At 39.8% G+C, this 14104-nt stretch overlaps 3 protein-coding genes across 6 annotated transcripts in view; 1 reads left to right on the forward strand and 2 right to left on the reverse strand.

Moving 5' to 3' along the window:
• Positions 1–14104, reverse strand: part of CHMP4C (charged multivesicular body protein 4C) — a 39864-nt gene that overhangs the window by 24442 nt on the left and 1318 nt on the right. Inside the window, exon 1 of one of the 2 annotated variants that reach the window (XM_007432522.4) lies at positions 2552–3102. The exons of the other annotated variant lie outside the window; for it this stretch is intronic. Coding sequence (XP_007432584.1) covers positions 2552–2756 — 205 coding nt within the window. The 5' untranslated portion in view covers positions 2757–3102. Of the gene's footprint in view, positions 1–2551; positions 3103–14104 lie in introns of those variants that run through there. 2 annotated transcript variants of the gene reach the window in all.
• Positions 1–14104, reverse strand: part of LOC103051738 (myelin P2 protein-like) — a 52873-nt gene that overhangs the window by 12812 nt on the left and 25957 nt on the right. The gene's annotated exons all lie outside the window — the stretch shown is intronic.
• On the forward strand, positions 5911–12572 carry ZFAND1 (zinc finger AN1-type containing 1). Of its 3 annotated transcripts, XM_088149170.1 has the most exons (9): positions 6005–6061; positions 7659–7701; positions 7976–8015; positions 9005–9098; positions 9495–9622; positions 9708–9799; positions 10658–10779; positions 11101–11256; positions 11337–12572. In XM_088149170.1, the coding sequence occupies exons 5-9, from the start codon at positions 9516–9518 to the stop codon at positions 11502–11504; spliced, it is 645 nt and encodes a 214-aa protein (XP_088005296.1). In that variant the 5' UTR covers positions 6005–6061; positions 7659–7701; positions 7976–8015; positions 9005–9098; positions 9495–9515; the 3' UTR covers positions 11505–12572. The 3 variants fall into 3 exon arrangements, with proteins under 3 accessions (XP_007432582.1, XP_025025146.1, XP_088005296.1); XM_007432520.3 differs by lacking the exon at positions 9005–9098 and having other exon boundaries at positions 5911–6061; XM_025169378.2 differs by lacking the exons at positions 7976–8015; positions 9005–9098 and having other exon boundaries at positions 5969–6061.

Raw genomic sequence — 14104 nt, forward strand, 5'->3', positions numbered from 1 at the left:
TTTCCAGAGTCCCGCAAACTAGCCCTTTCCTGCCTTCTGGGAGGTTGGCTATTTGCATTGGAGTTTACAGCGCGCTTTGAGAGGCTGCCTTCCTCCTGCAAGGCCTCGCGAAGGGCCAGCAGTTTTGCCTCCTGCATAGCTACCCCCTTCACCCAGGGAGCTACTGCTGCCTCTCCTGCCTTGCCTGGCAACAGAGCACCCTGCACCCCACTGGCTTGTCCCACTGCACTCTCCACAGTCTGCGGGCTATCGCTTCTCGCGTTGGCAGAAGACAGGACTTCTCTGCCCACACCACTGCCATGCCTCCTGCTTTTTTTTTTTTTTTTTTACTTTTGACAGTACTTTTTACTTGGTTGGATGTACGAACAAAACGGACTTACAAACAGCCTCTTGGAACCTAACCTGTTTGTAAGTAGGGGACTGTCTGTAATTAATGCTACAGTACTGCCGTGGAGACCACATATTGCACCTTTAGGCTAATACTTTAGTAGTACAATGAGGAACACAATTATCTATTTAAAAACACACCAGTTTCATACTTTTCACTGCTTGCACCTAACCACAGTACAAATATGGCCTGATGAAACCTTTTTTCCTTCCTGCCCTGATGACTTTGCCATCAGCTCATGAGTGAGACAGCCCAACATCATCCTTAATCATACCAGTGTTAAAACAGTGCTTGTCCCCTAAATCCAACATTATCCAAGGGCAGTCTCATTTAAAATAGGTTAGGCTTCACAACTAAACAACTTTAGAGTAAGATTGTCCACAAGGGCATGGTTCAAAAAATCAAGATGGCAGGTATGTAAACAAAACCTCATTCCTTTTTTTATATGCTTTACACGTACATTTTTACATTCATCACATGTACAAAACAGGTAGAGCTTCAATCTTGTGGTTGCAGCTGCCATCTTGACTTTGACATACCCCACCCCCACAGATGCCCTGCCTTGGAGGGAGTCAGTTGACTCTAGTGTCTTGAAACAGAAGGCAGAAAAGAGAACTGATAGAGTTTGGATATTCATTTACTTATATAATTTATATAGCTGCCCATCTCACACAAGTGACACTTCAAGCATGCATGTATAGTTTCACAACTCAATCCTAAAAAGCCAGGGGTTCCATTACTTCCAATTCACTTATACTATGAATAAACCTGGTTTATTTAGAAAGAATGTTAGAATATCTGAAAGACTAGACTAGGGACAGATTGTAATGGAGAAAATCTATCTATGTGGTCACTAGAGTCGAAAATGACTTGATGGCACATAATTAAATTAGGAAGAAGTCCTACTCAGTTGGATTTGTTCAGGATCCTTATGTAAAGAAAGTTGTGCCTTAACAAAGTCAGTATTAGCAGTGCACTAAACAAGATCATAACAAAATTAGATGTGACAATTAGCAGGTAACCTTAAAAGCTGTATCCAAAAATGAGACAACATTCTGAAAACTTTAAACAGAGATAAAAGTTTTCTCTATTACAGTAATTGCTCAAGCCAACTTATTTATTAAACCAACCACAATCAAAACTTCCTAGGAGATATAAAGTTCACATACAAAGCAATCTGGAAGGAGACAGAAGCATTCAAATATAGTTCAGGGGAAGCTGAGGAAACCTTGCAGAAATAAATTTCTCTTCCTGAAAAATAAATTTATGTGGAAAAATAAAAATAATTGGAACGGAAAATAAATTTATGTGGGAACAGCACAAGAAGGATTTCTGGCAGTAAAGCCCTCAGGGTAGCATTTTAAAGCAGGAATGTAGGGCACCACCCATCTGAATGCAGAAATCTTTTAATGTAGGGGTGGGTGAATACATTTAGAATTAAGCACAATAACACAGCATCTTAAATTTAAGATGGGGGCACACAAGACCATTAAGCTCAGTGTTTAAAGTAAGCTCACTCTGAAGCTGATTTCTCCTATGTAAGGATGTGGGAATAGGAAAGGAACCATTTTATAAAGGAAAGAAAGCATTTTCATCCTGGGTAGAGTCACACACTATAATTGTCAAAGGGAGGGTGCACTTCAAATATAGATCCTGACACAATAGCCAAATCCAAGCTCATTGACAAACAACAAAGTTCAGTGCTCAAATTATAACCTTCAGTCACGTGAACAAAGTCAAACAATTCTTACTGTGACAAAAATACCTCTCCAACTGTAGCAAAATTTAAAAATTAAGGGCAAACAATGCCATACAAGTACCAGATTTATAGGCAGTGGCCGTCTTCCAACTTCTACAGCGTATAAAAAAGGAACCACTCAACCAAATAGAAAAGTTAAAGCTCTTCACGTAGTTAAAGAAACTGCTCTCCGTCTAAGATTTTGCAATACGCTGTTACCTTCTGCCCTTCCCCGTACTAACATACTAATGATACTTTTAAGCCGTGGACAACTCCCTGAAACTAAATGTTAAAAGGGTAATTGGTTGATAAAGTCTTTGTACTCTGCTCACGCTCAGGGGCTCGTTTCCTACAGCCAGAACACCTCAGCGCTGTGCTCTTTCACTCTGACTCCGGATTAAGGCCTGATTCTCGAGAAAACCCACCTCGCTTGTCCCGGGTGCCGTGTTTCTTAGCCAGGGCCAGCTCCTTGGCAACCCTCGCTTCCAGGTACTCCTGCTTCTTGGTCAGCATTTCCTCCGTCTCCCGCAGCCGCGCCAAAGCCTCCTGCGGCGTGGGCCCTCCTTTCCCTTTCCCCCTGGAGTAGCCCGACCCCCCGCCGCCCTTGAAAAACTTCTGGATCTTGCTCATCTTCGGTCTGCCGAATCGCCACCGTTTTACGGAAGGCGGCCTTAATTCCTCCAACTCTTTCAGTCTTTCTTCGAGAACTCAACAAGCGACGACCGACACTCTCCGCCTTCCCTAATCTGGTCCGGCCGCGCAAGCGGAGAAACGCCTAAAGGAAGGAAGCTGGCGCGGTTCCCAGGACTGATGGCGGAGCCACGTGACCCACACGCACCTGCGACAGGTGCTGCCAGTGGAAATATGCCCCGCCTTCCCGGAGCAGCATCCGCTGCCGCGCAAGCCCTAATTGCTCGCCTGGGAAGGAAGCCGCGCGCCCAGGAAAAGGAGGTATTGGTGGATTTGCAACGTGAAAAGTCTGGACTTCCTCCTCCAGCTGGAACATGCCATCCCGAGCTCTCACAAACTCCTGGCCCCGAGGTTTGGATAAACATTGATGCATTCTTGGCATACGTGCAAAAGCGCGTTATTCCAGAGCTGAGCAGTACTTTGAGAGTTTGCTGTAACTGACAGAAAGTACAGTCCTTAGTTTCAAACTCCATTTATTATTGTTGCATTTTTACTTTGAGCCACTGAACGTGGGGTAAAAGTCCAACATTGCTGGTTAGCACTGCTTACACACACACATCCAGATTGCTGCGTAACTACTTGTGGTATAAAGCCCTAACATTATAACTGAAAATAAAACTTGATTGCTATAAGGATAAAAGGGGTTATGGCCTTCAAAGTCAGTCTTCAGGGAGATATTGACTCGAGAGTTAAAGCTTTATGATGGGTGTAACTACTTTACCAGTTGTCGGTAGGCTAGTAATATAGTCTGTCTGGCTTCCATAGAGGAGGCCACTTTAAGATAGTTGAATACATAGCAAAGACCATGAAACACTGTTAGAATTAATGTGTTTTAAAGTGCAAGAAAAATGATTTATAACATTTTATAAGAATTATAGCAATGGAAAACATTTTAAGCCATAAGGAATTCAAAATAAATCATCCCAGACAGATGTCTGTCCAACCTCTGCTCGAATATTTCCGCAAAAGGGAACTCACTACTTTATCAAACTGCTGTTACAGTAACCAAGTTTTTTTTTTCCTAACATTCAACTGGAATGTGTTTTCCTATAACTTTATTATTTCACATTCTGTGTTCTGAAATAATGAATAACAGCTTCTGATGTTCTGTGCACACTTTGAAAAAATGTGCTCTACACCTTTCATTAGACAGCACCTCTCCGCTATACATTGAAACAGACCAATGTTTTCAGGTTTCCGTGGAGATTACGCTGCTTTAAAGTGCCACTTTAAGGAGTCGAGTCATAATGCAGTTCTTCAAAGCAACAACATATATTTAGGCTGCTTTGATGCAAAGTAGAGAGCTGCTGGGCTCACAAGAGATCTGAACCATTTCTTCTAAATTATTTTCAAATAATAGTTTTATATCAATTTCTAGTCCACTGAACATCTGTTATGCCTATTTTTGCACCTATTCCAGTAGCTTCTCTAAATCTTTCTTAAAATGTGGTATACAGAACTGAATGCAATACTGCATTCACCTGAAATTTGACCAGTACCTAATATAAAAGAACTCTTCCCACTATTTAGAAACTATACTGTACTTCTATTGAGGCAGCCATGCTACACTGCTGATTCGTATTAAATTTGTGACCAGCTACAATCCCAAATTCTTCCCTCTCACATATGCTGTTAACAAGCCAAGTATCTGCTTGTTAACAGATAAAATAAAAACCTATCCCTTTTTGTCCAAGTGACTTTGAATGTCAACTAAATTTCGTTTTTTTAAGCTCACTTCTCTAATCAAGATTATTGTGAGTTTTGTTTCTGCTTTCTGAAGTATTACTATCCTCAGTTTTGTATCATCTGCAAGCATTCCTTCCACCTCCTCATCCAAGACATCTATGAAGATGTTGAAAAACAAAAGGGTCAGGATTGAACTCTGACATCATCACTTGATACCTCATACCATTTAATCTGCATGTACCAATAGAGGCGAATATATGCAGCTCAGGGTCAAACTGTGGCATCCTTGGGGTTCTCTGAGCTTGGTTCTTTTCTTGCAAATGTTTCATTACCCGGCTAGGTAACATCTTCAGTGCTAAAATGGGATGGGGTTTGTTCTCTATTTATATGCTGTGGCCTGCCTTGCCAGTGCTGGTAGGGGTGGGGGTTTTGTTTTGCTCCTCTGGTAGTTCCTTGAATATCTGTTATGCCTATTTTTGCACCTATTCCAGTAGCTTCTCTAAATCTTTCTTAAAATGTGGTACACAGAATTGAATGCAATACTGCATTCACCTGAAATTTGGCCAGTACCTAATATAGTAGAACTCTTCCCACTATTTAGAAACTATACTGTACTTCTATTGAGGCAGCCATGCTACACTGCTGATTCGTATTAAATTTGTGATCAAGCCTATGTTTACTGCTTGATTGTGTGCCTGGTGGTAGCCTTTGCTTATCTGGGTGATGATTCTGGTGAGGTGATCTTCTGGTCTTTTGTCTCTTTTGAATAATATGTAGATGTTGTTTATCTCTATGCATCTGTTAATTGCTGCCTTGTCTGAATACCAGGTTTCCAAGAATTCTCTTGCATATTTGGATATCTGCATATACATAATCTGCATGTGTCTATAATCTCAATTTGTCACGCACAGTAATTTAGCTCTGAGAGAGGAACCTGTTAATTGTCATTAGTATTTAAAATAATACTCAGGGCAACAGTTTCTTATTGAATCATAAGTTCATTTCATGGTTTGTCAGAAGTAAATGGGAGACCACTAAGAAATCCTAAATTGTAGTCTAGAATGGGAAGTTGAAAAATCTCCAGAAGGAAATACAAAATCCATTCCCTGTTGTTGCTGGGAAAACTAAATGGATTATTCATGAAGTCACCAGGAGCAGAGGTCCAACTGAGAGAGACTTTGTTTAACTTCTACTGAAGTCATCGCGTTGTACTTGGCGCTAACACGGGCAAGATCAGGTTTAGGCTTAGGTTTAGGCTTAGGCTTAGGTTTAGGCTTGAGCTTGATCAAAACGCAGATACCGAAAAACAAGCTGCAGCACCCTCAGAACGCTTTCTCACCCCATTCGGAACTCTCCACGCACAAGCTCCACCCCTCATGGTGACGTCAGACGCGATCCCGCCTCCCTTTGGGTTTCAAGCGACTGGGAAAGGGGAGGGGGGAGGAATGAAGACTTCAGTGGGCCAGGAAGAGGGTGGCGGCGCGCGCATGCGCCGTTGGAAAACATGGCGGAGTTGGATATCGGGAAGCACTGCGGGGTGGAAGAGTGTAAACAGCTCGGTAAGAGCGTTTTGCTGGGAAGTTCAAGTTAAGAGACTCTCGACAGAAGAGTGGCCGGCCGGGAGCAGCTGGGGGAAGGCGTGGGGCTCCGACCCATATAGTATCCCGGGAGCTGGCAACTCTTACGGCGAAGCATTTTTGCCTCTGAATTGGCCGGCTGTCACCGTGGGAATTTCAGGGTCAGGCGAGTCCCACCCTTTGTTTCGTGCGCCTACCTTTCCCACGAGCGCTGTTCGAGTGTAAACCAGAGTGCCGGGGCTCTTTTCCTTTTTGTAGCCTCTGTCAATAGCCTTTGCTTGCCAGACCAACCTAACCGCCAAGGCAAGAGTGGGCGATCAAAAAGACGAGCCTCGAAGGCGGGCGGCTTTCTGTGAATGTGCCTGCCTGTTAAGTGCAGCTGAGAGGCGTTTGTGGTTATGAATGATGGTGAAAAGCAAATTTCTTTTAAAAGAAAATGTTACAGTGACCAGACATTGTATGACTTGATGTCTTTTATACTTAATGTTTTAAACATAGACTTGAAGAACAAAGCGAACTTTGCCTATCTTCAGTACACTCAGATGTGTTCATGGGTCTACCATACAAAATTCCACTTCCTAAATTTGCTTCCATCTTAATAGCTTAATTTAGGGGGTATGAAAAATCTATTTTGTCTAACTGCTGCCACTATTACTGTGATCTACTGAAAATCATCCAAAAGTTGATTAAAAGCAAAGCACTTGTGGGCCAGAGGTGTGTATGAAAAAGGAACAAGGAGAGAAAAAGTTTTATACACACATATATATTTGACATTGTAATCCTGCCTTTCTGCAAAATATGTTCCAAATTTCATTTACATTTATCGTAACATATTATTATTTAGTATTGTTTTAAACTAATTCTGTTTTTTTCAATATGTGCTTTTATATTATTATTGAAAATCCTCTTGGTGGCTCTTTATTAGATGTATATCCTGCATGTCCTTCAAGGATATACAACACTCCCTCCCTGCAACAACCACAACCCTGTGATAATTTAACACAGGGACTATACAGCTACTGAAATATGTTCTTGTAACTGTAGAAAGATAAAAAAAATTAAAAACTCAGATGAATTGTTTTCTTACCAATGCTCTTATTAAACCATGCAGGATTGAAACGCTGATTATCTTTAATTTTTTGTTCTTTGAAAACACTAAAGACAAAGTCATAATCTAATGCAGTTAAACTGCATTTTCTGTTAGTAAATTGTTTTAGTATAAGGATAGTATACGTCACTGTATTCTATGTCACTGGGTTTGTTTTTTTTTCAATTTTTTTATTGCAATTCTTTTAACCTGATTTACACATGCTGGGTATGTATACTGCTCAGAATTTATAATTACTGAAGCTTCTTTAAAACCAATGAATTAAAAAAAATTAAAATTCATTAAAAAAGTATATTTAAGCATACCTAGTTCATTGCTGCAGTTTGGCCTCATGTTATTCCATTCAGTGTATAAATTGGCCAGCAAGGTGGTCATATGGAGTATTATCTCCCAACTTACCTTTTATCAGTATGATGATTATATCTATCAAAGAATGCATCTGTAATTAATATATTGTTTCTTTTGTATTAGATTTCCTCCCTTTTGTCTGTGATGGCTGCTCAGGAGTTTTCTGGTAATTATCTTATTAATTATTAATAATACCATTTTGGATACTAATAATAGTCTAACAATATACACTCTATATTTAGAGATCTGGAACAGAACTGTAGAGGAAATATTGGAGAAATGAGGGAGGAAACAGAATAAAATTTAAGGAATAAATATTACGTTGCATTATTTCATTTTATGCTGTGCTTAAGAAAGACTAAGTCACTCTTTCTTATAATAGTCCTATATTATTGCACATATTGATGACATATTGTCTTTGTTTCTGTAAAACTTTTAAGTATTCAACACAGAAGTCGGCCTGCTCATGGTTGTTCTGAGGTAAGATAATAATTTGTAACTAATTTGTCACAAGCTACATTTGTGAACATTTTAGCTAACAGAGAAATTCAGATTCTTTACATTTGTTTGGAATATCAAGTGAGGAAATTATTCTGAATTAGGCTGTTGTGAACATAGCCTAAAACCTTTTCTGTCATCAGAGCAGCTAAAAGCAGTTTTCAGATTAGCCTCAAAATGTTTTTCTGCTGCTTTGTGGCTAATCCAGTCTTAAGGGATTGCATAGATTTTTAAAAGATGAGTTTGCAGATTCGAATTTAAAATTTTAAATACAATATTTGTAAGGATTTAAAATGTAATGTTGATTAGCTGAGATTAGCTACAGATCTGAGATCAGTACCATTTCCCTGGGTGCCTGTTAGATACAGCAATTCAAATTTTAAGAGCAAATGGGGTTTTGGAGCAAGTATGAGCAGCTTCTTAAATCAAACATTTTTTATCTTAATTTTAAAATTTGTTTTAAGCTGCCCAGAGTTGGTCTGAATAGGGTGGCCATATAAACAGAAGGAAGAGAAGAAAAACAAAACATGTTTTCCAGGATTGTGCTGCAGCAGTGGAGGGCAGCCTCACAAGGACAAGAAAAGATGCTACTACTTTAAGGAGATGCCAGTAGATGCTACATAAGTGCCCTGAAGCATCTTTTACCCATTCATTTCTAAGGACCGGTGCACAGACTAGTCCATATGATGCTTGAGAAGCTGAGTCAATGACTTATCAATCATCTGTCAGCTCCTGTCATAGTCCCATCAGGAGCTGCAAGCCAGGCAGTTTCCCAAAAGTGTCATCTCACCTTCCTCCTGCACCCAAGCCACCATGGCATCTTACCATTATCCCCTGTGTCCTTCCAAATATGGGCCAGCTGGAATTTTTTTAAACAAAAGGTTTTTTTTTCCCTCTGCAAATGCAAGGAGGGAGGAATGAATGGGTTGAAGGTAGGATATTAGTTGGCTGCCTTTTTAAATTATTATTAGACTTTCCTGTTGACCAGCTGAGGGAGCTGTGGCCAGCAACTCCGGTGGACAGAGCGCAGCAGGGAGCACAATTGCCAGGGAACTGCTCTAAAAAGTAAGAAGGATAAAGCCAGAGGCTGTGAAGAAGTGACCTGCCTTAACTACTTTTAAAAAGATCTGTTTTGGCTATTCAGTCTAGTTATGGCTTGTGTTTGTCTTGCAAAGAGCTATTAAGTTTAGTTATACTCCTGGTTTGTAGGATAGGTGTGCAAATTATTTTGCTGGCTCTCATGTAACCAGGAGAACGAGCATCTAAAGCAAAGGGTTGACTGCCATAATTTGGCATTATAGCTAAACTGAGCTATTTATTTCCTCTCAGATTTTTGCCATCAGGTTGTTTAAATAGTGTGTATTTAGTTTAAACTATGAACTTTTAATAATTTAATTTCCATGTATAATTTGATATTTGAAATAAATAAGACTATAAATTGTATTTTTTTAATTCACTTAGGCAAATCTAAAAAACAAAAATATGAAACTGGATTATCACAAATCTTTTTTGTGCACATATAAAGGTTGTGATGGAAGAGAACTTGTACCTGTCTCATGTGTTTACTGTGAAAAACAATTTTGCTTAAGGTGAGCAAAGGAAATGATCTAAACAAATCTTATCCTACTGATTTGTATCGTGCCTAGTGAATATTTGGCAGTCTATTATTTTCAGGCACCGTCATCAGTCAGACCATGAGTGTGAGAAACTAGAAATCCCTCAAGCTCGTATGGCTGTCACTCAGCAGTTGATTAAAGACATTGTAGGTAAGTGCAGAAAGGTTTTTTAAAATATCATTTTCTGTAATAGAATGTTCAGAACTCAACATTAGAATAGAGCACACATCCAAGGATGTTAAAAGGAAATACAAAAGCACTCATACTCTTCAGCTGAATAAATCCTGCTTCCAAGGAATTGCAGAGATTAAGCTGCACTCTGTAACCTCAGTTCAATACAATGGCAATTTGTAGTCTTCTTGCTGACCTGAAGGGCATACTGTAGCAAAGCAGTGCACTGAATTTGTACTCCACTTTTACATTTTTCCAAGTATGCCCAGAATTATAAGCCCTGTATGGTATATTTACAATATAAAGATGACATTAGAGGCTGGAGTTTGTTTTGCAGCATGTCAGTTTCCCATTTACTTTAAAAAAGAAAGCTAACAAATGAACACATGGGATGTTGAATCTGGCATGTACCAAGATAGATCATCTCTGGGCACTTGGGTCTCCATGAGCATCATGTTCCCTATCTTTGTAATAATATATTGAAACCTGTGCAAGAATAGATCATTATATAACATAAAGCATTTTTTCAATAAAGTTACTACTGTCCCACAATATTTTATATTAAAATGATTGTCTGCACAGTACCACAGAAGCAAGTTTCTTTTCACATACTCAGGAATTCCTGAGCATCTCTGCCTTTAGATTTTGGTGCTGTTTTTTGGTGCAGTCACACATTTTGAATATTGGCAACTATCAGGATTTCAGCATCAGAGAAGAGGCTGCATCTTAAACACACAAGCAGGGGGAGGCAGCACATTCTCCCTAGACACTGCACTTAACTTTTAGGAAAAAAAGGGACAGGTAATTCAGCACGGTGAATGTCTGTATATTCTTCAGATTCCAAAAAAGAAGCCACTGCAATTAAAAAATGCAGAGGAGCCAAGAACCCTGAAACAGCTGCAAAAGTAGCCCTGATGAAACTGAAAATGCATGCCTGTGGGGAGAAGTCTGTGCCACAGGTAAATCACACTTATTCATCTGCAGACAAATAGATTTCTGAACAGCTGCAGTATTCATTCATTCATTCTTAATGTTTTTCTCTAATTCTGCAATTAAATTTGTTTTCAGGGAGGTGGGGGACAGTGTTGCTTATCTGCAAGATGTAGATTAACTAAAGTGAAGGAGGAAGGTGGAATTTGTCTTAAAATTACAGCTACGGAATGGGAAATTTCTGAACTGATAGAAAAATGCAAGAGTTCCTGTCAGAGCAATAAAGGAAATGGAAACATTTGACTAGAAACTAATATTTTAACATTGCACTTTGGCTTTTTCTCTTATAGACAGAGAGAATCTATTTCCAAGTATTTTTACCTAAAGGAAGTAAAGACAAAAGCATGCCGATGTTCTTTTGTAGTAAATGGAGCATTGGCAAAGTAATAGATTCTGCAGCTTGCTTAGCAAGCCTTAAAAACGACAACAACAAAACCACAGCCAAGGTAAATCAATTAAAGCAATACTGTGGGAATTCCAAATATTTGATTTAGGAGCAATTAACCTTTTCCCCTCTAATTTTCAGAAATTAAGACTGTGCCACACAGCATCTGGAGAAGCCCTGCCTTTGGATCACACAGTGGCATCATGGATAAACTGTAAAGACTCTCCGTTATATAATGGTGGAAATGTAATCCTGGAATACCTTGATAATGAAGTTGAATTTTTAGCAGATGCAGATTCTTATGTATAGTAATTATGGAAGATATTGCATTTGTAATTATCAGATTGAACACAAGAGACTCTGTTTTGCTAGCTCTGTGGTGTAAGAGTGATTTCTCCTAAGAAACGTGAATTCAATTTAAAAAGGGGCCTATATCAACATTTAGCCCGTTGTCTTCCAAAGTGGGCAAATACATTTGTCATACACGCATATTCATCAGTTGTTGCTCTCTGTCCCATAAACTGAGAATTGAGTTCAGATTGACAGTTACTAAACTGTCTGCCTGTGGTGCTTAATCTGTGCTGTTGCATTCCTACATGTAGGTTATTATAAAGTTAGTATCCAAATACAGCAGGGTGATTGTGTTATCTGCCTGCTGTTCTCTGAACCAGTTAAAATAAATGATGTTGAAATAAAACCCAAAGGGAGGATTATGTAGTGGTAGGTTATGCCATTTTCATCACACAACTTTGCCTATTTGCAGTCTCTTGCTGCAAATCATCTTGAAAAAGAGATTTTAGCAAAGGGATGATAGTTAGGGACTAAAAGATTCCCACCAGGTATGGAAATATATGATAATTCCAGTTAAAAAGAGTACTTTGATAAGTATTGCTCGCTCTACTCCTGTGACCCAGTTGATGGAGAGTGAATCATATATGCAATTCCCATAGCAGTAGCTTTTTTATTACAGAATGCAACTACGGAAGCCACATTCTTCAGTAACTGTTTCAGCCAAAAGGAAAAGTTTTATTTGCACAAATTCTTCAAGTACATCTGTATCTCATTTGTTGGAGGACAGCAATCTAGGCTCTACTGAAGATTCTGACAATGCATTATGCAAAGTCACTCATAGATGTTCTTTTGGAATTTTTATATTATTTACAGTATTTTGAAATCCACACTGCATTCACTGTACCAGTGTTTCTCAACCTTAGCAGCTTTAAGATGTGTGGAGTTCAACGCTGGATGGGAATTCTGGGGGTTGAAGTCTACATACCTTAAAGTTGCTGAGGTTGAGAAATGCTGCACTATACTGACTTACATACAGTGGGGCAAAAAAGTATTTAGTCAGCCACCAATTGTGCAAGTTCTCCCACTTAAAAAGATGAGAGAGGCCTGTAATTTTCATCATAGGTATACCTCAACTATGAGAGACAAAATGGGGGGAAAAATCCAGAAAATCACATTGTCTGATTTTTAAAGAATTTATTTGCAAATCATGGTGGAAAATAAGTATTTGGTCACCTACAAACAAACAAGATGTCTGGCTCTCACAGACCTGTAACTACTTCTTTAAAAGGCTCCTCTGTCTTCCACTTGTTACCTGTAGTAATGGCACCTGTTTGACCTTGTTATCAGTATAAAAGACACCTGTCCACAACCTCAAACAATCACACTCCAAACTCCACTATGGCCAAGACAAAAGAGCTGTTGAAGGACACCAGAAACAAAATTGTAGACCTGCACCAGGCTGGGAAGACTGAATCTGCAATAGGCAAGCAGCTTGGTGTGAAGAAATCAACTGTGGGAGCAATAATTAGAAAATGGAAGAGATATAAGACCACTGATAATCTCCCTTGATCTGGGGCTCCACGCAAGATCTCACCCCATGGGGTCAAAATGATCACAAGAACAGTGAGCAAAAATCCCAGAACCACACGGGGGGACCTAGTAAATAACCTGCAGAGAGCTGGGACCAAAGGCTACCATCAGTAACACACTACACCGCCAGGGACTCAAATCCTGCAGTGCCAGACGTGTCCCCCTGCTTAAGCCAGTACATGTCCGGGCCTGTCTGAAGTTTGCTAGAGAGCATTTGCATGATCCAGAAGAGGATTGGGAGAATGTCATATGGTCAGATGAAACCAAAGTAGAACGTTTTGGTCTAAACTCAATTCGTTGTGTTTGGAGGAGAGAGAATGCTGAGTTGCATCCAAAGAACACCATACCTACTGTGAAGCATGGGGGTGGAAACATCATGCTTTGGGGCTGTTTTGCTGCAAAGGGACCAGGACGACTGATCCGTGTAAAGGAAAGAATGAATGGGGCCATGTATCGTGAGATTTGGAGTGAACACCTCCTTCCATCAGCAAGGGCATTGAAGATGAAACATGGCTGGGTCTTTCAGCATGACGATCCCAAACACACCGCCCGGGCAATGAAGGAGTGGCTTCATAAGAAGCATTTCAAGGTCCTGGAGTGGCCTAGCCAGTCTCCAGATCTCAACCCCATGGACAACCTTTGGAGGGAGTTGAAAGTCTGTGTTGCCCAGCAACAGCCCCAAAACATCACTGCTCTAGAGGAGATCTGCATGGAGGAATAGGCCAAAATACCAGCAACAGTGTGTGACAACCTTGTGAAGACTTACAGAAAACGTTTGACCTCTGTCATTGCCAACAAAGGATATATAACAAAGTATTGAGATGAACTTTTGATATTGACCAAATACTTATTTTCCACCATGATTTGCAAATAAATTCTTTAAAAATCAGACAATGTGATTTTCTGGATTTTTTCCCCCATTTTGTCTCTCATAGTTGAGGTATACCTATGATGAAAATTACAGGCCCCTCCCATCTTTTTAAGTGAGAGAATTTGCACAATTGGTGGCTGACTAAATACTTTTTTGC

This window comes from Python bivittatus, unplaced genomic scaffold (genome assembly GCF_059951505.1).
Source record: "Python bivittatus isolate LINGU-HERP-01145 unplaced genomic scaffold, Pbiv_v1 ctg000590_np1212, whole genome shotgun sequence".
In the NCBI taxonomy this organism is placed as follows: domain Eukaryota; kingdom Metazoa; phylum Chordata; class Lepidosauria; order Squamata; family Pythonidae; genus Python; species Python bivittatus.

Coding starts and splice junctions, on each gene's coding strand:
- ZFAND1 (XM_007432520.3), top strand. CDS start 6,007: ATGGCGGAGTTGGATATCGGGAAGCACTGCGGGGTGGAAGAGTGTAAA. Junction 7,702..7,975: donor GGCTGCTCAGGAGTTTTCTG/GTAATTATCTTA, acceptor AAAACTTTTAAG/TATTCAACACAGAAGTCGGC. Junction 11,257..11,336: donor ACAACAAAACCACAGCCAAG/GTAAATCAATTA, acceptor TCTAATTTTCAG/AAATTAAGACTGTGCCACAC.